Source organism: Anopheles bellator, chromosome 1, assembly GCF_943735745.2.
Source record: "Anopheles bellator chromosome 1, idAnoBellAS_SP24_06.2, whole genome shotgun sequence".
In the NCBI taxonomy this organism is placed as follows: Eukaryota; Metazoa; Arthropoda; class Insecta; order Diptera; family Culicidae; genus Anopheles; species Anopheles bellator.
Window position 1 is genome coordinate 22,481,061 of NC_071285.1, and position 25,503 is coordinate 22,506,563.

A 25,503-nucleotide genomic window follows, 5' to 3' on the forward strand; every position below is an offset into this window, starting at 1 on the left:
ACTGGGTTCCAGTTTTTTTTCACGACATTATCCTAACGATACGATCGTTAAACGGGGCGCGGTACACGATCCGCGCCGGTCTCCTTTCGCAACAGATGATTCGTGCAACTGTCAACCAACTGCGTTGAAAATTCCATTTTAAACAGAAGTATTATAGCAGTTGACTGGCATTGGCAAAAAATAAGTCTTTCGCTGGTTATGCTATAGGTAGCTCCATCTACACCTGGCTAGATCTTCCCATTGTAGTTCCAGATTGTCCGAGGATATTGGTCTAGGTCTTAAGTATTGAGTTATTTGAATAATGAACAACTCGTGCCATTCCCAAGCACTTCTTCATTCTCACCTTCGCTACTCTTCGAATGTCTCATTCACACAGATCATGTTGAAGTGGACGGTAACAAAACGTTCGGATGCGAACGATCGAGGTAGCCTGCCGCCAAAGCAACGCCGGCATTCGTTGCGGTCCGTGGAAACCCTGGCCGCCGACAGACACTTGGGGGCGACCTCTGCGACCGGCCGGGCGACAACCCACTACAAGGCGAGGGCTCGCCGATCTCTTGGACACGCCGTCCACGCGAACTACGATAAGGAAAACCAGTGCATTACCTCGACACCGCATCCGTTGACGGGCCGTCTGACCGCTTCGCCCTACGCCATGGTCCTGCGGGATGTTAGCAATATTACACCGAACGGTACGACTCCGTCCCGGGCCACACCGTCTAGCCGCAAGCGCTCCCTCCAGGACGCATCGATGCTGTCGCCCGAATCGAAGCTGGCCACCGGCGGTAAGAAGGTGGCCACCGACGTGCACGAATCTTACGCCTCGACCCTGCCGACCTTCGACATCGAGTACTCGCCGTGTGGCGTGAAGAACGTTCCTTTCCTAGCGCTCCGCGGTCTGGGAGTGTCCGAGTTCCCGGACCGGAAGCCCGGTCGGTACTTTGAGGCCGAGGGTGCTGACCACGGCCACGGACCGGCTGCCAAGCGGGTGAAAGCGGGTGAAAGCGGCGCAACGTTCGGGCTGCCGGAGCCTCGGAGCCTAGAGGAGCCATGCGTCACACCCCTGTCGTCACGGTTGTCCGAGTTGCGGTTCAACAAGATGAGCCAAACGAAGAAGCGGATCAACATTAGCCTTTCGTCTGCGTCGGTCGCCCTCGAGGAGCACGACTCGTCGCCCAACTCGTCCGAGATGGGTGACATCACGCTGGACAAGATGATCGATGCGATTCTGGAGAGCGCCAAGAAGGATACGCGCTGGATACGGCATGGGCCGAAGCGTTCGTCCAGCGTCAAATCGAAGCAATCGCATGCGGCCTCCCCGACGTACACGCCGGCCTACGACCCGGCCGCGGATCTGTACCCAGCGGAGCAGCACACCCGACCGAAACGGCACGGCGCCAAGGAGACCACGATCATCCTGGAAGAAAGTGGAGGTCACGTTAATGAGCGGGAGGTGAAGACTCCGGAAGTCAGACCGGTTGGGCGGCATTCGCTCGGTGGCAAGCTAGTGATAGCAGCTAGTCCCCTGGAGGCCGCATGTCATCTGCGGCGCCAGAAGGCGGTACGGCGGAAAGCTAAAAATGAAGTGGCCTGCGAGCCACCGCCGCTCGCCAGTTTGACCACTCCACCGGTGCTGCTGTGCAGCCGATCGACGATGGATCAGATGGTGCTACTGCAAACTCCCGTAGGCCGCCAGTCTCCATTGCCACCAGCTCGACAGCCACAGCCACAGCAGCAGCACCAGCTACAGGAGGAAGCGTTGAGCACTGCAACGACCACGAGCCTACGATCGGTGTTCCTGCAGGGTACCTCGACTCCGACGAGACTGGGCCCGGGCCGCAAATGCTTGGCCTTCTCCCCGGCATCCAGCGAAGACTCGCTCGAGACGCGTCGCTCCAGCACGTCTCGCTGCTCCGGACGGGTCGATCCGGGCGCTGTCATTGCAAACGTGCCCGGTGTGCTCGAGCTCCGGGTAGCGTTCGAGTCGAGCAGACGTTTGCAAGTTCACGGTGAGTCGGTGTATGGTATGCCATCGTTTGTACCGGTTTTTGTTTTGTGGACTTGTGGAATACCTGTGCGGCCCTGTTACCTGTCATCGTAATGCTTATTTAGTTGTGATTTTGTCTCTTTATCTCCGATCGGTGTTCTGGTCCAGTGGTCCGTTGTAGGGATCTGCAGCGCGCCACTGTTGGCTCCATCAATGCGTACGTGAAAGTGGCACTGGTTGGCGCGACCCATCATCCGCCACACTCGGACCAAGGATTCCAGCGGACCGCCGTGCACCGGAACTCCAGCAATCCCCAGTTCGATCATCGGTTCTTCTTCGACACCGTGCCGGACGACGAGTGCCGGGTGCAGCTGGCCGTATGGCACCGCGATCGGGATAGCAAGTAAGTGTGATCCTGAAACTTCAACCAACGACTGAACTACTGCTGGTGGGGCAGAAACACAGCCGGCAGCGCAGAATGAAGCAACACTTTCGCTGCCCCCACCGGGCATCAGCGTGAGTCCACCGAGTTAAGAGAGCAGAGCACTGGGACGACTTTTTCGCCTCGTTGTCTCTCTGTTGTTCTTTCTCTCTCTCCCTCTCTCCGGGGACTCCTTCAACCGGTTCGAAGGAGCAGGACTGGACCGCGCATGTGTCCCGCCGTGAGCGGTGAGCACGCACGCCGCGGCGGTCCAACGAATGTGGTGCAATTTTCGGGCCAACACTCGTGCTCCTGATTGCTACGTGGCAGGGTATCGAGGCTACCGTGTTGTGCTTTAGGAGTTTTTTTTGGAATTCTGGGTTTTTGCTTTTTTTGGGAAAGTGTTCCCACTGTGCGTTCCTTTCTAACACCAACGTTCGTCCGTGCTGCCGTGAACGTGAATCGGTGAAACCAATAGGAAAGTAAAGTCCACACAATGAATTGCTGAATTAGGGCTTTTTCAGTAGCTCTACTGTCAAAGTGGAATCAAGCCCCAACGCGATGCCTACTGCTACTCCGTTTTTTTTTCCCGCACGTCCTTTGTATGTCTGCGTTAGTCGTTCGTGTCCATCGTGTCCATCGTCTAGTGGTGAGCCTTCCCAAGGATGTCTTCACCCGGGCTGGAGTAGCTAGCCAGAGTAGAGTAGGTGACGATAGGTGTACAGTGTGTGTCCTAGTGTAACAGGTTTACTGTGGAGGACTACATCATCTGAAGAGTGGCGTGTGGAGCAATCTTTGGCTTCTCCGGCACTCCGAGCATACTCCAAGTGCTATAGTAGGGCACGGCACGGCACCCCCGCCGTAAAGTTCTTTCTAGGATAACGACCAAGGATAATCAACCGATTCGACACCGTAACACACATTTGTGTGCGATGCAGCCCAATACGCGGGCAGAGCGCCGAAACGGCACACAACACATGCGCGTGCGTTCGTGTGAGGGTATGGCGTAAATGTGATGGATCCTTTTTCTCCGTTTCTCCGTTGGGTTGGATGGTGAAGCGAGCTTCGGGTTTATATAACCTCTTTACGAAGCGCAAATGATAAAGACGGTGATTAAAAATTAGATAAGTGCCAGTGCTGGGTTAAGTAGTGCGCCTCTCTCTCTCTCCCGCTGCCAACAGAGCGACATCCTTACGGAGAAAAACAAAGCAGCCTTTTAGCATAGGTAGCGAAGGTGTCAACCAAACGACCAGAACGGACGTGAAAAGGTGCTAACAAACAACTACAACTGGCAAGTGTAACGCAAACGCAACGTGAAACCACCTTCGTACTACGAGTATTAAGGTCATTTTTTGCTTTCCGTTTGGGGCCCATGTGCTTGTGGAAGGGCCCACTGCAGACTGGCGGTGACGGACTGTAAGCATCCAGTTCTGTCCGGTTCAGTCCGATAATCCCATGGTGAAACATTCACAGTCGTAACATCCCGGGTTCTCTGTAGGTAATATCCTTGTTGCGAAAAAATCGGATACCGACAGAACTGGCTTGACAAAAAAGAAAATACAACAGGTGTCAACAGAGCGGAAGGGTTTTTGTGTGGGCCATCGAGGTCGTACTATTTCTCATTGGAATGGCCCATTCGGGATTCACGCAAAAGCTCCCCATGCAGCAGACGACGACAGTAAGCGGGTAGCATCGGCGGGTACTGAAACGCAAGGATCATAAAACTAATGATTGTGATGAGTTGGTTGCGTCCTTAATATCTTGATATGCGTAAGGTGTTCCTCCATTTCTTCTGTTCCGACTCTTCGGAACGCTCTGGAAAGGGTCTCATCAAGAATGATAAATGATAAAGGAAAAAATTTCATTAGAAATCAATACCAGTGGTTGACTGAGTGTTTTATGGGCCTCTGCCTAATCAACCTAGAGCCGTGTTCCAGAAGGAGCGATGCCATTTCTCCGTTCCCTGGATGGTGTATACTTTAAGTTATTGACTCGAAGGTGATCCTAAGTACATATTCCCTTCTCGCTGACTTCATTTACCTAAAGCAGATGGCACTTGGATCAGTAGATTTGGGTTGGCAGCGGGACATGGTGATAACAGGAGCCACTTACAACACGGGCTCGGGTTTGGCTCTGCAATATGCTATATAGACAAGAATCAAACATAACAGATAAAATTGATCAAATTCGACAGCTGAGGACATAGTCTGGAGCTGATTAAATCTTGTACCGCTCCAAGACAACCGTGGACACGTGATCTTCAAATCACGGTTCTGAATGTTTGATAAGTTAGATAACGCAATATTCATGCTGAAAGACAAAATTTTGCGCTCACACTTTCACCACATTTCCGCTCTCAAACGATGTTTTGTTGACCGAAGTCTTTTTACTCTCTTGTTGCAGGCGAAGTGAATTTCTAGGATGCATCTCGTTCCCGGTAAAGAATGCAACTAAACAGGTAACGTACCTCCCCCTCTCCTGTCGTAATTTCTCGTTTTGTCGATTACTAATGTTATGGGTCTGTTGTTTTAGGATATTGAAGGCTCGTACCGACTGCAGCCGCAAGCGTGTCTGACCAACCCTACCGCACCGATAGCAGATACTATGTGCGATAACTCCCGATCGAGTGCCGACGATATCGTGAGCATGGAAAACACTAGCAGCAGCACTACGATGGCGACAACGATGAGTGCAGCGACAGGCCCTGCGGTCAGCGAAACGGGGGCCGCACCCGAGCAGATCAGTCTGAGCAAGAAGGCGCTCCATCAGCGCGATGCCGACGAGAATCTGTTTCTCCGATTCCTCGAACTGGACCCGTCGCCCGATGCGACGGCAACCAGCGGCAGCGTTAGCGGGTTGCCCGTTCCGGCCACTCCACGGCGCAGTTCCGTTTGTTCCGGCAAGCCCGCGAACTCGGCAGGACGTACGCCGTTCACGATCACGAAGCGCTTGGCGCGGTCCGGTGACCGAGGGTTCGGGTTTTCCATCGTCTGGACCCACCCGCCGCGGGTGGAGAAGATTGAGCAGGGCCTGTCGGCGGACAAGGCGGGCATTCTGCCCGGCGACTATGTGGTGTTTGTGGAGAAGCACAACGTCGTCACGATGCCGGAGCAGGACGTACTGAATCTGATCCGAACGCAAGGGAATACGCTGCTGCTGGAGATATTTCGCCGCCCGCAGCAGATACCGGGCCAGACCCCGGCACGGATCGGTAACGGGCTGCGCCAGTCCACGGCGCCGGACATGCTGGGGAACACCACCTCGGCCCTCGTCACCGGGAGTAGAAACTTGATCAACCTCACCCAGTGCAGCGTGGCGACCAAGAACGCTCCGGACGATCCGGACTCTTCGCTGAAGGCCAACCCGTTCAGTGTGGCCCGTTCGTCGACGGCCTGTTCGAACATTTCAATTGAAACCGCCAAACGGAAACTGCACCTACCGCAAGTTACGTTCAGCAAAGAGGTAGGTAAGGGCGTCCTTGTTTGAGATGGATCGCGATGTCGGATGTGGAGAGCCAAGCTCTCTCGGGCAAGGCCTTCTGGCCTGGGACGAGGACTTTGCAAAAATATTAGTTAAGAAAGCGTACTAGGATTAGAGAGCTAAGCTCGTCGCCGATGTGCTCAAGTTCACGACCATGGTCCCGCGCTGTACATTCTTATCGTACGCTCTCGCACTCAGGATGATAGTCAATGGTGCGATCATAGAGCCATTACTCAAATTGGCTACAGCTATTTGGCCGTTTTTTAACTAGTTTTTGTTCAAACCTTTCTCAACTGTTCGAAGGGATCAGCGATGACGGCACCTTGTTCTATGTTAAAATAACTTATCTTCGTGGGTAATCCAATTTTAATTGTTTGCTAATGCGCCATGTCACGTGGAAAGTCTGTATGGCACGCCTGGCCCTACCTTCAAACATCTGTAATCGTTCGTCGTTTAATGAGTTATTTGATAACTCCATGGATCGGAGTAGAGTTTCTGGTTTTGGCATGGAAATATCGAGCTGGTGTGTAAACTGCCATTAATGCGTTTCCAGCTAATTAGCTATCGAAACAGCCGCAAAGACTTTTTACAAGACATAACCACAAGACAAGATAAAATAGCGCCTCCAGCAAATCGTAGAAAATTACGGAAACATCAGATGAGTAGCAGTGAAGACCTGAGAAGACTGATTTTGTTGTGGAAAATTGCAATAATATTAGGTCCTGTTTGAGCACTCTGGCAGTGCCTGCATCAGTTTGAAGAGGCACAGATCGTTTTCGTAGAGGTTTTGTTATAAGTTATTGTGCGAGACTGTTTCGCGGGATTTCTCTTCTACTGCGCGGCTTAGACCATTCGGGTTGACTTGGCTCTAACAAACTTGGGACTGATTGGCAAGCTTTATTTCGAAAACAATCAAAATTTAATTTATTGTAGGGTTGCGCGGTTATCGTCTTTAGTTGCTTTTAATGACAAAAGAAACGGTTTGTTTTTTTTATTCGTTCCACAAACGTTAGATAGGTGTCGGAGTGAAAGAGTTAGTAAATCGGGCATACCCGCTTTCTGTTTTTTATGTTTGTAATTATCTTGCGTTTGTTTTATGTTTCTTCTCAATACACACCGAATATTTATTTTGTACTTATCAATTACGTCGTCTTATCATCTTCAGTTAAGTAATATTATTGTAAATAAAATTAAAAACAAGAAACTGTTACATAATTCGATGTTTATTATTTTTGATGCCCAATTTTCGGTTTCAAAGAACCCTATTGGTGCGGTGCTTTTCCATTAGTTATGCTTATACATTTTCTTTTTCAGTCAATTTTATCAATTGTGAATAGTGTAAGAAACAGAAAACACTTATCTGGTGTCTATACATCACCGATCACAGGCATGGATTACTTTTATTGCGTACGTCTGAATGAAGTTTCACTTAGTTATCGAATGGGTCTAGTTGGCCATAGTATGCAATCCTGGGTCGAACGTCTACTTTCGCAGCTTTATGCCACCTCCGATACCGGCCTGAAGTACGCCCCCGAGTGGTCCTTGAACGCGCAGACCCGCTCCCGCTCCAAGGCCGTTGCCCAGTCCAGCTCCGAATCCGGCCTGAAGGCTGCCACCCAGTGGTCCCTGAATGGAAAGACCGCCTCCGATACCGCCGCCAAAAGCGGGCGGGCTGGCTGGCAGATTACCACCCATTGGTTTCGGAATGGCAAGACCTCCTCCGATGCCACCACCAATACCGGGCATGGGCGCAGGGCCGACCGGCAGGTTACCACCCATCGGTTTTGGAATGCCAAGACCTCCTGCGATACCGCCACCGAAACCGGGCATGGGCATGGGTGGAAGACCAATTGGCGGGACCATTCCGATGCCTCGCCCGGTTGGAATACCGGGTGGACCTTGAAGGCCAAGCCCAAATCCAAGCCCGAATCCGAGTCCTGTGCGCTGGCCACTACATCCACCGTGACCAATGGGCTGCGGCTGAGGTTGCGGCTGCGGCTGGGGTGGCAGCTGTGCGGCTTTGGTGGTTTGAACAATCACTGCCGGTGGCTGCGTCGGGGCTGAAGTGGTGGTGGAAGTGATTGCCTCCTGGAGCACGCTCTGGAGCAGCTGTACCATGTCCAGGCTGGATGCTCCAATGTTTATAGTCTGCCCACTGATGTTGATGTTGATATAAATGGAGATGTTCAAGGAACCAGTGCCAGAGCCAGTACCAGAGCCAGTGCCCGAGCCAGTGCCAGAGCCAGTACCAGAGCCAGTGCCCGAGCCAGTGCCAGAGCCAGTACCAGAGCCAGTGCCCGAGCCAGTGCCAGAGCCAGTGCTGGAGCCGCTGCCAGAGCCGCTGCCAGAGCCAGTGCCGGAACCAGAAGCTACGGTTGGGGCCACCGTAGTAGTGGTGGTGGTGGTGGAGCTAGTGGTGGTAGTAGGAGCTGCGGTTGTCGTAGTGGTAGTAGCCGTAAGGGTTGCCAGAATGGCACTGATGGTAGCCTGATCGGCAGCATCGACGGTGATGACAGCTGTATGTAATGGACAAATATGATGGAGTCGATGAATGAACAATCATGGACAATGATCGTGTTTAGTTTCAGATAACACTGGTTTTTTTACTGGCTCTTCCCGACAGTGCCCATAGAAACGGAAGCAGTAAAAAGGATCCCATTAAGCTCTCATACTAATGGATCGACTCAACGATCATCTTGAAAATAGCCCGGGGAGTCCGCGTCTTTCCCCGAAGCAGTTCGGACTCCGTCGAGGAAGACCGACACTGGATATACGCAACGCGTTTAACTTAGTTCAGCGTTCAGCAGGACATTGATATTGGAGAAGCACTTTGGAGGAAGGGTGTACCACTGGGCCTCCTACGCATCATAGACCAGTACTTAAGTGAGCGTAAGCTGATATACGAAACGGACTGAAGGAGTAGACTGAAGCCCTGGTCTCCAAAGACCACCCTTTTTAGAACTCGAATGTCCGTTATTTCGCGGACAAGCCGACCCTGGCAGTTAGGTTACACGAGGAACCTCGATGAGGTCTCTACAATGAGGTATACAGCTCCAGTTCCAGGATCAGCGCAATGTGGACAGACTAAACAGAGTCCAACGACTCGCGACTCGCGGGAGTGGCAACAGTCTTCTGATCGGTCTCCGGAAGAAGCAGCGTCAAGCCACCATCTTTCCTCATGCCTACCGAAAGCAGCATTTTCGTGGGGGGAAGCCACAGGACCGAGTCCAAGGAGAGTTTCTAGACGATAGGGGCCCATGAGACGTTGGGAGGATTCCTTCACTGTTCACTTTGGCGTTTGTGCATAAAACTCGTGCAAGGTGTTGTGGACGAACACCGTGGAACAAAAACACTCTAGGCTGCCGTTACTCACATCCATCAATGTTGAACGAAACGGTCGATCCAGTCGGAGCTTTGGTAGTCGTGGTCGGCGCTGTTGTAGTCGTCGTTAAAGCAACTGTGGTCGTCGCTGCTGCAATCGCTGCATTGATCGAGTTAATGGTCGCTTGATCGGCTGCATCCACGTTGATGATGTCTACACAAAAGATATAAAATTATAGAAATTATAGGAATTTGTATCGACACTGATGTCCGGTGTTAGCGATGACCTAAGCGTCACAACTTACTTCCATCGATGATGAAAGTCACCGTGGCAGTGGCAACAGTGGTAGTTGTGGGAGCTTTAGTGGTAGTCGTCGCTACAGTGGTACTTTTCGTCGTCGTAGCTGCCACTGTGGTTGTTGCCGTCGTAGTCGGTGCAACCGTTGTTGTCGTTGTCGTAGTTGGTGCTACTGTGGTTGTCGTCGTCGTAGTCGGCGCAACCGTGGTTGTTGTCGTCGTAGTTGGTGCTACTGTAGTTGTCGTTGTCGGAGTTGGTGCAACTGTGGTTGTCGTCGTCGTAGTCGGTGCAACCGTGGTTGTTGTCGTCGTAGTCGGTGCAACCGTGGTTGTCGTCGTCGTAGTTGGTGCTACTGTGGTTGTCGTCGCCGTAGTCGGTGCAACCGTGGTTGTTGTCGTCGTAGTTGGTGCTACTGTGGTAGTTGTTGCAGCAGTTGTAGCAACAGTTGTTGTGGCAGAGCCTCCGGAAAGAAGACCCGTTCCCAACAGGCCGCTAGTTTGTCCAATTCCTACCAGAAACAATGGCAACACAAAGGTACTCTTTTATTATGAACTAGCTGTTCCCGGCGAGCGTCGCTGTGCCTAATTTTACCCTCATTTCTCCATTAGGAGCGTTTCAGAGGACTTCTTGGCGCCGTATCCGATCGGCTTTCTTTTTGGCTTTGGGGCGTTACGTATGGGACGTTACGTTGCGTTACGTTTGTATGGTAGCCCCCCCTCCCCAGAGATGTGGGAGGGTCTAACTTTCCTATTCACAATCCGGGGTCACAAAACTACGCTGTGCAAATTTTCACGCGGATGGGTTCAGTAGCTTTGGAGAAAAAGCGGTACACACAGACAGTGACAAACAACCTGTGGAAGCTGTCTCGGCGGAGACAACCCTCACAACCAAGCACTGGAGTCGCACGAGTATACGCAGATTGAGCAAACCAGACGGCCCGGCAGCACTGCCGAAGTTGACAGTTGCCCAGTGCCTGGAAACGTCGAAACGCTCTCTCTCTATTCGCGACGTCTGAACGGACGTGCCCGACGTGGGCTCGTCCAAGGCTCTCATAACATCCTCTAACTTGCCTAGCTTGAGCAGACGTGCTCGCCACATCTTCTGAAAACCTCTTTCATATACATAGATGTACCATATACTTACCGGTACCGAGTAAACCACCGCTACCTAGTAGACCACCGCTAGCAGTTGTGGCAGCTGCTGTTGATGTGCCAGAGCTTCCGGAAGAAAGAAGACCCGTTCCCAATAGGCCGCTAGATTGGCCAATTCCTGTCAGGAACAATAACGATAAGAAACGTACCGATATTAAGGTACTATAGTGCTATGAATGTACTATGTACATACCGGTACCGAGCAAGCCACCGCTACCGAGAAGGCCGCTGTTAACAGTTGTGGCAGCAGCAGCAGTTGTGGTGCCAGCGGCACCTGTAGCAGCAGCAGCCGTGGTTGTGGCAGCAGTAGTTGTTGTTGTGGCAGAGCTTCCGGAAAGAAGTCCCGTTCCCAACAGGCCGCTAGTTTGTCCAATTCCTGGCAAAAACAATAGCAGCAAATGTACCGGTACTATTTAACTACAAATGTACTTGTGGCGACCTTGGTCCCCACGTCAAAACGTCAAAATGGGAATATTGCCGAAGACCCGCACATCCGGCGATCAGTCGTGCTCGCTTAACATCAAGAGAGTCGGCTCATTAGTCAATCGATTGATAAATAAGTGAATAACTTGTAAATATAATAATAAATCTCACATACAACATCACTGCTTAAATACTATATACATACCAGTACCGAGTAAACCACCGCTACCTAGTAGACCACCGCTAGCAGTTGTAGCAGCTGCTGTTGAGGTGCCAGAGCTTCCGGAAGAAAGAAGACCCGTTCCCAACAGCCCACCAGATTGACCAATTCCTGCCAACAACAACAAGGGTATTGCTACTATGATACTATTTCACTATGAATGTACTATGTACATACCGGTACCGAGTAAGCCACCGCTACCGAGGAGACCGCTTGATGGTTTACTATGTATTGGGATCACTATCCCGAGTACCACAATCCCGACGATTATAGTTAGTCGCATGTTTCCTAAGTCCGTGAGTTCGTGGGGCAGTAACGTTTAACGGGGTACAAGGAAACGAAGTAGTTTTTGTACTGAGTGCTTTGCGAACTGTGTGGCGTGGTTTTTATATTAGTTGAGCACGCCATACTCGCCGTCAAAACCTGCGCATAACGTCATCACGCTCAATCCTTTGATCATGCCTTTTTACAAAAGTGCCATTCAGGCGCTTGATAACAGTGGGGCCATTCACACAGTGGCTAAACGTGGCCCTTGTCTCATTCGCCAAGCGGATGTAGAGGGAAATGAAAAATATGAACAGAAAAAATGGTCGATGAAACACACTCATCATTACATGCCGTACACGTTTTACATGCGAAATGTAGATTACACAAAATGTTGGGTCTCTATATCTTATGGCGTATGCAATCCTAGTGGAGAAATTTTACGTAAGCATTGCCCATTTCCTACACCTTTCCTTGTTTGGCTAGGCCATTTTAATGTACATGGTCGTTTATGATGAGCCACTAGAAATACTTTTGCTGAAAATAATATGTCGGAGAATGAGCGTCACGTCAAAAGATGAAATCAACACATATGCCAAACGTTAAAACGATCAAGTCTTCATCCAGACATTGGGAGTCATCACCGAGGCAACATCAAAGTACTTCATCGTTCCATTTGAATCTAACACCTATGATCCTGGTTTCAAAAGTAGTTGTTATCAGGAATCTGAACAGAATCATGTCCATGGATTCCACTGGAGTATCTCGGCAAAGTCAGTTTAGTCCAATCCTTCGAAAAGAATGGCTGAAACAGTTGCTCATTATTTGTCAGCATCATCCTAGATGAGTGCAATAACTTCGAGTGTTTTCTATCAAACTTCTCCCTATAGTCAATTGTCCACCAGTTTCCTGACCATCGCCGAAAGTTCCTGTACCAGCTGATCAGTCGCGAGCAGCATTTTATCAACGCCATCAACTTCGGCATTGAGCGGTTTGTCAATCCACTGCGCGAACGAAAAGACCTGATCTCGTCCAACGATCACAAAACCCTGTTCCAGAACATCGACGAGGTAAGTCTGGGCTGACGACCATCCGTCACCTCTAATATGATGCTCACATGTTTGCTTCGGCATCTCTCTTGCCCCACCGCAGTTGTCTCGCATATCGGAAGACATCTTGGAGCAAGTCGTACAGGACGAAACGGAACTGCAGATCCACTTCGCGTCGCGTGTTTATCTGTCCAAAAGTACGGCACTGTGTGCGGCCTATAGGAAATACTGTAACGGTCTAAAGAAGGCCGATTGCGTGCTGGTGAGTGACCCCGTTATGGCGGCTGGACCATGAGGCGGGTTGAATCTAAAGACAGTTCAATGATGCTCGCTCGTTTACGCTTTCTGATAGGTCAACAAATCGAGAAATTCAAACTGTGATTTTATGAAATTCATTACGGAGCCACCGGTACCACGGAAACGTCCAGACCTAACATCCTTCATACATCGACCTCTCCAGCATTTTAGGGAGCTACTCAAACTAGTCCAAATGATCGCTTCCCATTGTCGTGTAGATAGCGAAGAACAAAACAATTTTAACAGTATCATAGGCGAACTGCAGGTGAGCGTAGCCCGGTACCGGTATCGCCCAAAGAGGTCGTATCTCTAAGAGTGTATCAATTCATTCCAACGTGCAGATATCGTACCGTGAGATTACGGTCGGTGGAGGGCTGATGGAGCCGGTCGGCGAAGGTCGGCCACTGTTGACGTTGCAGGACCTCGAAGCAAGGATGGTGTTCACCAAATGCAAACCCTTCCAGCTGGCATCTCACGGGCGGCAGTGGATTTTCGGTGCGTTTTCAATCGATTAGCAGACCGGAGCAAGCTAAGTAACGTTTTATCTTTTATCCACACGATGCAGGTGGTGATTTGTCGCGCGTCGAGGGCAGATCAGTGAAGCCCTATTGGACGTTGCTGTTCAGTGATATACTGCTGTTTGCGAAAGTTAGCCGAGACCGGGTTCTGTTCATTACCGAGGAGCCGATAAGTCTCTCCACCATAACCGATTCCTGTTTTAACATTCGGAAGAAGAGTAAGTATAGAGGAGGTAGATCTACACCTCGGTACGGTACTTCACTATCGCTTCTATTCGCCGCCCCTTTCGTCACAGATACCGAGTTTCGCATAACGATCGACCCGAATGGCCGCCAGATAGAGAGTCCTACGGTCCACTGCGCACCGGACTTGACCCGCACACCGAAGAAAAACTCGAAAAAACGCTACATAATACTCCGGGCACCGTCCACCGAGCTCAAAGCGGTTTGGCAGAACCTACTAACTCGGCAAATGTAAGAGAACGAGTCACTGAACAATTGTTTGAGGTTTCTTGTTCTACAAAGCCTAGTACCAATGTTTGGAGCAAACATCCTCAAAGCAGCAGAAATTTTTATTTGAATCCTAAGCCATAAGAAAGTGGCATACAGTGTTTCGGACTCAACCAACAACAATCTGCTGATATGCCTTTGTTTTTCCGTCCCATCAATCCGCAGCTTTCTGGTCAATGCAACGCTCGGTTCTACCCCGCTCAGTAGTCCACTGGATTCGCCGGACATTCTGCAATCGCTGGTACCTGCGATCGACATTGGCCCCACCAGCAGCTCGATGGCCTCGGTAAAGGTACCGTCGCTGGATAACCTCCATCTTAAGAACCCCCAGGTGTGTGTCCTAGGCTCTCTTACACCATCCTTACCTAGTTATAGCAATGCGGGTAACTCAAGCTTCCACAATGCGGCCACGACAATATTGAGTGGAATAGGGCTAAGCGCAGGGCGAAAGCATTCGACAATGAGCGGTCGCAGCAACACGGTAGACACCCGAAGTTACCGTTCGCTGACAACCGTGCACGGTTCCATATCCGAATTACCGGAATTGATACTGTTACACCAAAGTACAAACAATTCAGAAACGGGCCTCGTAGCCGCTCCGTCGGTGCGCTCCGGGACAACGAACAGAACGACCCAGTTGAGGTCTGCAGGAAGCGACGAGCCTAATCGAGGTCAGGGCCACTATGCGTGCAGGGATGATGGTGGTGCCACGAACGAGTCCATCGAAGAATTATCAAAAAGCAATAGAACATACGGTGTTAATGGTAATGGCCAGGGTGGCCAAATAGCGTCGTCCAGGGATCGTATCATGAACAGCTTTTCGCGCGGTTCCCGCGACAACATGCGGTCGATTGTGGAGTTTAGCCTCAGTTCGGTCGGTCGATCGTTCATCGACAACGCGGACGATTCCGATTTGGAGCAGGGCCAGGCGGGAACCGTGGAAGAGTGTTTCCCCAGGCCTGAGACGCCGTCGGCGAACATTTCTCCGTCGTCCTCGAACAGGTTGGGGTCTGACACGCTGTCGAACGATTTCGAAGAACCGGCCAGCCCACCGAGCGCACTTGTGTCGCCGGAGAATAACAATCTGGAAGACTGCAGTAAGTACCTGCTGGCCAGTGGATACGGCGGCTCGTGGGATTTGCTGGAGCTCGACCTGGAGTTCCACCAGGTGAACTGCGATCCATCGTTTGAGAACGATGTGACCGAGTCGGAGTTTCTAGGGGATGACGACCCGTTCGGGATGCTCCCGACGCAACCGACGCCGCCCAACCTGCTGGACTTGTAGTCCGAAGCGAATGAGCTGGTCTTCCGCGAGTACAGTAACTACCATCGTCGGTCGAAGGGCGAATCCGACCGCGAGAAACTGGGGGAGCATGTCTGGCCTAGTAGCTTGGGTGTGGCCGATAAGTGAGATCGGTCGGAAGACATTGGGTTGACTCAAGCCCGTGCGAATGAAGGAAGAATTTGCTGTAGGGAATCAGGTGTTCCAGTTTTCCAGTGACCTCGAGGATATGATGTAAATAGTTTCAATCTATCAATCCATCAATTATTCAATCAATTAGTCGATCAATCAATTTGATATAAATTCCATCCAGTAGTTGGTGAGACGAGAAACAGAACGCAGGATATTGTAGCTAGAGAGAAAATCTAAGTTCATCATAGCAATAAGCAGAAAATGGAAACCCATCATGTTTATGCACCGTGTTTTGTGGCTCACATTATTCTGAGAAGGTTAGATAGTATTGCTCAAAGCCATCAAAGCACTCTGGTAGGATGGTGAAAGATTGTTAGGCGGGAACGGTGTGAACGTTTGGTGCGCACGTTTTGTTAACTCAAAGTTTCTCAAACTTTGATTTTCTGCAATTCTTATTAGTTTAAATACATTAAAAGAAGTGAAAAACACAAACTTAGAGAACATTAAAAATATCTGCTAGCACCTACTCACCATCGCGCGACAAACTACTATGAATGTTATTAATTGATGCTATTGTGTGTTTGTGTGTAAAATTGCAAGGATAAACTGAGGAACATACTTCCAAAAATACCGACACCGTTGAACCGATCCAACCTACCGTCTGACGAACGAAGATTTTAATGTATTTGCAATAACAAAATTAGTATTTAAAATATCGCGAAGAGGTACATTCCCATGCACGCTTGCTAATAATGTAACACACCATCACCAGGATTGAATGCTAACGCCTCGTCTAGGATAGGATAGATTTTATATACTCACATCAAGGGACACGCCATCCAAAACGTACGTATCCACAAAGGTGGAGGGCTCGAACGAATTGTTTGATTATTATTCATCGAAATGTTATATGATATTATCGATTTGAGTATTTGTAACATCGAACGGGTTATGAGCGTAAATTGCAAAGTATAAATTGCGGATTTATTTTACAAAAAACAACAAAAAGTTCCCAATACGATAAATACGAATTCCCAGTTGAACGGTCCGCGAACCATCGATTCGGATAACAGAACAGATTGATGGAGCATTGTGAATCGCTTCAAAACTCCACCTATTTACAGATAGTAAGAAGACATTCTGCGTTTGTTAAGCCACGGAAAGGTCCGACGTTGTTATACCTGATACAGCTCTATTTCTAGCCCTTTTAGCACGCTCGGACGAAAATGGGCGAAACGAGTAGCCAAAAAGTATTAGTTCAAAACAACTAGGTACAGCATTTACATAAGTAACGAAAATAGTTAAAATACTCCGGCACAAAACGGAGCCTATTCGCAAAGTTATGTCAAAGACATACGATATTCGCGATATTTTATATCGCTTTTCCTTCTTGTTGAAGTGACTGCTCTGCTTCGTGTGGGGAGTTTTTGATCATGTGGCATGTTAGAACTTTCGATACGAATTCACTCAGGGGTCACCGATTGGTTAAGCAGGGCAGGAATAATTACTTTGACTAATTCTTGTAAGCACGGTAGGTACTTTGAATGCAAGTTGCCACCATTTAATAAAAATCCGATAATCTGTAACAGAAGAAGCTCCAAGGAATATTTCGATTAACGGATGATCTACTGAAAAGTAAAATAGTTTAGACATTGAAAGGCATTTAAAATAGGGCGTAAAAAAACTGTTGCCAAAAAGGTGGAGACGTTTAAAACGTTGTATGTGTGCGGAAGTAAAACGGAGTTTGTTTTAAAAACTTAACTTAACCAACTGAATGACCCAAAGGATGGTTTTTGGTTGCATGTGCGGAATTGCCCAAACTATCGATCAGGCTTCAATTCCGACTCTGTAACTGTCTCTTGTTAGTTTAGACAATCGGAGCACTCGGTGAGTTCTCAACCCTCGATTCACGATTCCTGCTGACTTGTGCGTAACTCGTGTAGAAAGTTCTGACGCCTACTAAACATGACCTGTTACAAACCATCTGTGGCAGATCAAAACCACAAAAAAGACAAATCTAGAGTTAAGGTGTACCCAAACAGGGATTTTGTTACCCAGCGTGTAGACCCGCCAAGGTTAGGTTAATCTCAGTTCAGCCATGCGTCCATACGGCAATCGTCAGAAAACAAAACAAGATACCCAAGCAGGTGAAAAAAATAAATGCGATTTTGTTTGAAAAATTAAACGCTTGTTAATTTTATTGCATTAAACCAAAACAACAAACAAAAAAGCCCAAAGTGATCAGGAAAATTTGTGCTGACCACAGAACAGTCGAGATCACCACAGAACAGAAAAAAGTGCCGCAAGTGCCCAAAAAGTAAATCCCAAAACCGGACAAGTCCCGGGAATCGGAGCCGTACCGGAAGCCATTCGATCTAAGCAGCCTGGCTCGTTGTATGAGAGAAGTAAACCAAGCGTAAAGCGCCGACTTTGAGAGACCGAACGAGTTGTATACCTAATGGCAGCCAGACCGACAAGCGTTCAATTTTTCTTGCGAAATTTTTTGCTTTCACAACGTTTTGTTTCATTGAACTTCCTGTCTAGAGTTTCGTTTCCAGTTGTATAGTTTTTAGACGAAGATGAAGCGAAAGGGTGTAAGAAAAAGGCAACCGAGCTGCCAGAGAGGCTAGGTGAAGATCTAACTAATTTAGAGCATAAGTAACCGAACCGAGGGGAGCGTGAACTACATAGTTAGTGTTAGTGCCGGGCACTAGAAACAACTAGAACGTCTTCTACGGAGGATTCACCACGTGTTTTTGTTTGTCGCGTACGTCGTTTTTTTTTGATTTTAAATACGTTTCTCTGTCTCTTTTCTCTTTCTCTCTGCCGGTTTTGATTTGCTATGTCGGATCTACTACTCATATGTGCTGCCCGCGCTACTGTTACGTGACCTCCGATTCCTGGCCGGATTGGGGTTTTCTTTTCTTTTTGGCGGCGCTCGATGGCCGGCGGCAAGGATGGCTCTGCGGTCTCCTATGGTACACAGCCCAGATTGATTAGAGTCTCGAGGCAGGTCGAGGAACTTATTGACGAGAAGTGTAGGAAGCTCAATAAAACGGGCGTTCCGCAAGGCAGTGCGCTCCACCTGGCCCAGTGGATGAAGGGTCAGTTGGACAAGCAGGTCATCGAGTCGGACCCGATCGACTCCGATCCCGAGCAGAACATCGAAGAGTGGTCCGCCGAGCAGGTTACCAACCGCTCGAAGGAGCTGAATCTGGTCGACTCGAACGGCACCGTGCAGATGCTGGCAGCCAACAGCAACGGCAACGAAGAGTCGGCGGGCGACCCCCAACCTCCAGCCGACGATAGTTCAACCTTCGAGGAGGGCGATGATAACAAGAGTGTGTCCAAGAGTACGACATCCGACAGTCAGGTAAGTTGAGCACGAACATTGCCAATGAATGGTTCGGTTGTTTGGCGTACAATTTGTTTTTCACGTTCAACAATTCATGTTGAGCCGACGTTACGTTCCAGGAACTAGAACGTGGGAATGTGAACCCGAGTGGCTATAGCGTTTTTGTTTCTTAATTTGCTCCACCTGAAAAGTGTTTTGTATCCGGGTCGACGTCAATCTCATGATAACATGGTGCAGGCCTTGAACCTGAACCGGATTTTGAGCCAACTGCGCGAGGCGCATGACGCGGACGACTTACGCCACTTTTGTAAAATGTTACGTTCTCAAATAGTTATCAGTTATTAGAGGTGCTTCTTGTGTCTTGCAGATAACGGTACGATCGAGCCCCCTGAGCAATAAGGTAGACACCATATCGGTGTGTCGGCAGTGCCACAAAACCTGCAAAAATAGGCTGAGCTCCCTAAGCAACAATTCACTGACAGTACAGCACAGCCAGAGCACCGTGACGAACCGGTGCTGTGTGTCGACCTCCACCACGGACAGCAGTCTGAACAAGAGTCCCAACTATTCGTCCAGCATCTCCTCCTCCAGCACACTAACCACTCACGGTGAATCCGAGGGGCAAGACCAGAGTGCTCCCAAGCAAACGGCTACAAGTCCGGACGCAACTCCGAACTTGGATGCGGCGAAGGAACCCCAAAAACTGAAACGAAGTCTACAGCTGACGAGTAAAGGCTATAGGGCCATGTGCCGGACGGCCTGCAACTGCAAGTGCACGCCAAAGGACTTCGAAAAAAGTACTCTCAGCCCGGACGAGTTGCTGCACGAGCAAGTGAAGATACTGCAGAGCATCAGCGAGGTCAATGGGAACAGTGTCACGGTGCATGGCAAAATCGAGACGCACAAAATGAATGGGCGTCTGCCGAACAGCACGACAGGGCACGTCGAGGCAGCAGCGGACGTCACCGACGATGCCAACGCTGACGATTGGGCACTGATGGAGTTGATAGGCCTAGCCCAGATCAACTCGGCTGCGTCGCTGGCTGGACTGGATCCGTTCGAAGCGCTACCGACGATTGCCGTCGTGCCGCCTACACCGGATCTGGTAGGCCAACAGTTCGTCCAGCTGTCACCGTGGCCGTGCGAGAAGGGCAGACAGCAGCTAAAGCTAGACATGGGGGCTCCCCGTTCCGCGGACGACGTGAGTGATGAGTATTCTCCCGACAACTCGCCCGAGGACGAAGTTAACGAACCACCGTACCGTGCCCTGAACGCCGGCTTGAAACGGTACGGTACCATATCGAGCCTGGAGCGTGTACCGTCCGAGGATACCGATGATAACCTGCCGACCTACAACTCTTCCGAGGAGGACTCAGAAAGTGGTACAGACACTCGCTTGTTTTCCGACCCGGAGTAATGGAGTTTGAACTTGGTTTTGGTTTTTTTCTTGTCCGTTGCTATTTCTGAAGATATCAAAATCGTGACCAAGGAAGTGTACGACAGTAACGCACAAACGATCTTCAACTGGACCACCAGGGCGGGGAACTTTATCGAAGAATCGCGCGCATTCATCGATCGTTACCTGGGGCATGCGACTGCGCGCAGCGCCAACAACGCGGAGGATGGGGATGTCAATAAAAGTGGAGCGGAGGGACACTCGAGGGACAAGACAATCGGATCTGGCGGCGGGGGCGATGAGGAGGAAATGATCGAAGCTGAAACGTCGGCAACCTCCGGTGAGGAAGTCTGGGGCACCCCGACGAGCGGTGGCGAGAATGACGATCTGCAACTCTTCGGCAGTATCGAACCGACACACTCGGTAGGTCCTCGGTCCACCGACACTTTAGTCGTGTTCTTTGGGTTGAGAATTGTAGATGGAGCTCGAGGGCTTTGGCGTTACTTTAAATAGTTGCTGTGCTTCATTACGATAGAGTTTGATGTTCTTTGCGACACTCTTTCTGGAATTTCTCGACAGTCCCCGACCAAGTCATCTTCCTCGTACACATACGACGACGACACCGAGCTGATGATGGATGAACTGCTGATGGCACCACCTATGACCGCCAGCGCAGTGCGGGGACTACTACCAAGGTACACACTCTAGCCTATTCTATCTAGCAATCCACCATCTAGAAATAGCTAGGACAAGGGTGTTACTACCATTCGTTAGCGGTAGCCACTTTTGAAAAAGTGTTAAATAACTGGTTTCAGTTAAACTAGCCAGATTCATAGAGGTTCAAATGCGGAGTTATAACATAGATTACGAATCGTGACGCGCGTTTGTAGAACATGGTTAGTCTCCATGTAGTGAATTTATTATAGCGCTTAGAGCGTTTTATAGCAAGTATACGCCAGAAGTTCAAATCGTTTCATAAAACGTTTCTAATGTTGGTCGTTTACCTCGCCATTTCTTAGAGCAGTTCAGATGCAGTTAGATTGACCTAAACCTGGAAACATGGAGGAGATCTCTAACAATTATATGTTTGGTATGGATACGCTGTACGAATCGCACATCTCAGATATTTTGTGGGAATATTTCGAGTAGCTACACATATCCGCGGTACAAGTCCATTGTATCGATATACGAAATACTTTCCAAATTCTTCCTTACATCATGTCATGTGAGAATGACACACTTTTCTGATTGTTTCTGTGCTTAACGAACTACTCAATTTCATACTTTGCCTGATTGTGGGCCTTGTGTCTCGTGTGATTAACTTTGTTAACGATACGCAGGCGCAAGCTAGAGCCACTGTTCGAGGAGGAAACGGAGAGTTATGAGTCGGATGACGACAGCAAACCGCTGAGTGGTAGAGATAATCAGGTAGGACATGGACAGTAAACTAGGTACTATGCTGTTAACTGACATTTTAATAGCTAATTAGAAATTAGTCGTTAGTTTCCATATTCGTTTCTTGTAGTTTCTTTGATAGACTTTGTGGATGTCCTGGTTGCTTGCCCATTTAGTTATGTTTAGCATAGCGTAGCAATTCGTAATGAATGTTTTACAGCACGTTAGCTAATTTATTTGTTTGAATTAATCAACTATTAGAACCGCACTACCTTTGATTTAACCTTTTTTGTTTAATTTTGTAGCCTTTCTCACATTTCTCTGCATGCTTCGGAATAAGAAATTCAAAGTTAAACTATAGGAAAAAGAAAAAGGGAAAGGAAGACTACTTGGAATTATTGAATGAATTGTTGAACGAACCCAAGGAATTGGCGAAAGAACGTGTTCAGTAGCCAACACTCTAGTTGCACATCCGTTCTGTTCGTTGTACGTTGTGCTCGGTCGCTCGTTCGGTTAATTAGATATCTTATAATTAGCGGATAATTTACTTCCGATAAATTGGCAGGGGCAAGCTACGGAAAGAAATCGTCCGGCTTATGCGGATTTAAGAGGTTCCACTGGATCCGGGTCGGTAAGTACGACTCCGTCGTCGACGCCGCAAGTCGAACCGAGCGAGGCGATAAAGACTACCACTCCCGACGAAAACTATGGGAGTGCTGCTGACAGATGCTATGCGTCTGTACAGCTGCCGAGCAGCAGGACGCACTGTGCAAACGGTACCGGAAGATCCACGGACAGGACCGACTTGCTGATCGGGCTCAGTCCGAGGCAAGAGATGCGTCTGGCGCTCAGTCACGACATTCTCGGCGACGACGACTTGCGCACCTACAGTGCACCTGGGCCGGACCTGATGGCACTTCTCGGGCGCGACCTCTCCACATACCGTCCGGCGAGCGGGAAGGAGATTATCATGAACCGTATCGTGACTCATGTGAGCAGCTACAGCAGCAATATCCAGGTGGTGGCGAACGCCTCGCCCAAACCGACCGAACCCAGAATGGAGCAGCCGCACACGTCGGCGATAACCGACTCGCCCCTGCCCACCCTGAGAAACGAAACGAGCTCATCATATCAACAAAACAATTCAAAGATGGATACTCCTACACCGAATCGACGAAAAGCTATCGCTCAAGCTACCTGGAACAGTTTTGGGTATGTGGATCGAGGTGAGTGAGCGCCAGAACCGATGCTACTTTTACTGCCTGCCGATACTTTGCTTTGTTTGCATAAACACCTCCTACCGGGTGGCATCTTTTTGCATCTTATTGCTGGCGTATGTCGGAGGACAACAATGTTTCTTTAACTCGAAACAAAAATGTATCAGGAGAACACATGAGCAACGACTGGTTGTGCTTCGGTTTGCATACATTAGGGAGTATTTGGAAAAAGGACTTCAACAGAACGTAGGCCAGAACAAGGCGCAGATTGTGTTATCTCTTGTCTAACTTATTTTACTGATATTTTTGTTTGCAAGTTTTTTTCATTTATACTTTCTGAGATGTAACATATTTGCGTTTGATTTATCTACAAAAGTCCGTCGTTATTGTTTTCACTTGCCACGATTGGCTTAACTCTCTACATGGATGTATTGTATGCAATTTCGTAGCTTTGTTTTTGCATATCTAGTCGATTGTAAGTCTGGTGTCCGGACTACGCTCATCGAAATTTGGCTATCTTTAGTACAACTCAACAAATCAAACAATGCAACCTCACCTATGCTACGGCTGGTTTTTGTTGCAGACGAAAAGACTCTGTCGGACCTGGAACGTTTAGCACGGCGGGAGAAAATCTACTGCATGACGCAGCTGAACCCAACCAGTTCAACCCATCTGAAACATACAGCTAGTTTCAACAGCAAATCGAAACATTCGAGCAGATTGTAAGTATCTGGCGAATGTCATCTTGAAGCCACCTGCCCCGGATCGATGAATGATCTTGATTTTCCCAATACGGTACAGGTTCCATTTCTTATCACGGAGAAATTCGGAAAATCAGTTGGTACGTCTTTTGAGTACAAAAGATAGCACATCGCACGACGGTTCCACCTGCACGTCGGATTCAACCCGCCAGGGCTCGACACGAAAGGAAAGTGTAAGTAATTACAACTGATACTGATTAGTAAACAAAATTATAAGAATAATGCAGCATATGGGAATAATAGCAGAGTAGAGTTAACTCTCGTTTTTGTTCAATTGTCCCAGGATAAGCCACTTGATCGGAGGTTTTGGAAGCAGTTGAGTCGCCGACGCCGAGCCAGCTTTCATGAAGTTTCTTCATGAATTGGCGGTAGTGATCTGTGATTAAACACCATACACAAGCACGTCCTCATGCATACGAACCAGTGAACAAGCAGTTGATAGTGTAAGCTTTTGCTATTTGGCTCTCTTTTAACTCTGACGACCTTAGATTAGGACATAATTACCGTGTTACTGAGTTCAACCAGAGAGTCCACAAAGTCTTAGCGATTAATGGACTCCAACGAGAAGAACGTGGATAGCTCTAAGCCCTATGACTAGGTAATCAAAACTTATTTCACCTCACTTTGCATAATTGCATCGATTTACGCTATGGTTTTGTAGAAGTAAATGATGGTGAGGCAGCTCTCCAGGCCACGACGGTTATTGCGATAACTGAACCACGACAGCAGAAAAGTGTTGCATCCGTCAGTGATGGCAGTTTGGGAATGGTCCATCGACAACAGTCCGGCAATTGCCTCTCTCTCTCACTTTCACCCAACAATATTGTAACAGCACATGGACAACTAACACAGAAGAATGATTGTACTAAACATTATGTTGTGACCCTAGGCTATATCACTATTTTGTTATTCCGGTTTTATCAAAGCAGAGTAAGATTTTTTCTATACCGTATTTTATAACCACTCACACAGGGCGGCCGCCACCTGAAGATGGATCTGTAGAACTAATTACTTTGATATAGCAGCATAAGAATGCTGCTTCTTGTTTCCGTGATATACTTAGTACTCTACCGAAAGTACCCGTCCGGATCGCTTGTGATCGATTTCTTATCATAGGAAACTTTACAGTCCCCAAACCGATGCCGTTCATTCTGTTTCTTTACATGTTGGAACCGTGGATAAGGGCGTACTGCTCCAGTATGCACTAGATTTACTATTTACTACTATTGAATTATGTTTATTCAATTGGCTCACAGAATAGGTAAAGTAAACGTATCAAAAAAAAGGAGTGCAAAACCGCACATTGCTGTACAATAAAATCGATTTTAGAGAATTCGTTTTGAAGTTTTGTAACTTTTTTCAACTGGTTTTCCCAGAGGTTTTCTCGCGGGCAAACGCAAAATGGGCTTGTAATTGGAAAAGCTTTCGCCGCATTCGCCAAACAAGACAAGGAAAAACCAAACGGAAAAAATAGAAGCGAGCCGTAGCTGGCTCGCACCCCTCGCGTTTTAATTCAAAAGAAAGAAGCAAACAAATAGTATTATAAAACTACTAATCGCAATATGTATACAACAAAAGAAAGTAAACTACAACGCCAATTAAAAGCTTTATTAAAGAAAATTTGAAGAGAGAAGAAAACAACCATCGATTGAAATAATACTATCAAAATAGTCTTTTGAACTATGAAATAACACTAACTCAAATACACTAAAGGTGAAGCAAACGGGGTGATGCCTCAAGCGCAATCGCATGGCAGCATAATAAGAAAGTCCATTTTTTTAAAACATCGCATTTCAATAGCATTTTCATTCGAAAAGTAAAAAGACATAGATGAAAAATAAAAAAAGACAAGCAGAGAGTGTAGCGTAGAGTCGCCGCCAGTGATCGACGCACAGTTACCTAATTGAATTCAATATTTCAACACCGTTATCTCGTATCAAGAAGAAAGGCAATCCATTGTTGTCCCGTTGGGAATGGAAAAGTCACACAAATTCAAATTCAGCATTTTAGATCAATCTTCCTAACA

The 25,503-nt window shown here is 48.4% G+C and overlaps 1 protein-coding gene across 1 annotated transcript; it reads left to right on the plus strand.

Moving 5' to 3' along the window:
• Positions 1 to 379: 379 nt before the first annotated feature.
• Positions 380 to 23,838, plus strand: LOC131206324 (uncharacterized). Its single transcript, XM_058198842.1, has 20 exons — positions 380 to 2,009; positions 2,156 to 2,390; positions 4,812 to 4,866; positions 4,941 to 5,870; positions 12,456 to 12,635; positions 12,718 to 12,876; positions 12,967 to 13,176; positions 13,253 to 13,406; positions 13,477 to 13,647; positions 13,726 to 13,903; positions 14,105 to 14,270; positions 18,340 to 18,726; positions 19,076 to 20,090; positions 20,178 to 20,527; positions 20,684 to 20,799; positions 21,445 to 21,532; positions 22,065 to 22,725; positions 23,300 to 23,438; positions 23,518 to 23,650; positions 23,761 to 23,838. Exons 1-20 carry the CDS (start codon positions 380 to 382, stop codon positions 23,836 to 23,838), a joined length of 7,035 nt encoding a protein of 2,344 aa, XP_058054825.1.
• Positions 23,839 to 25,503: the final 1,665 nt, after the last annotated feature.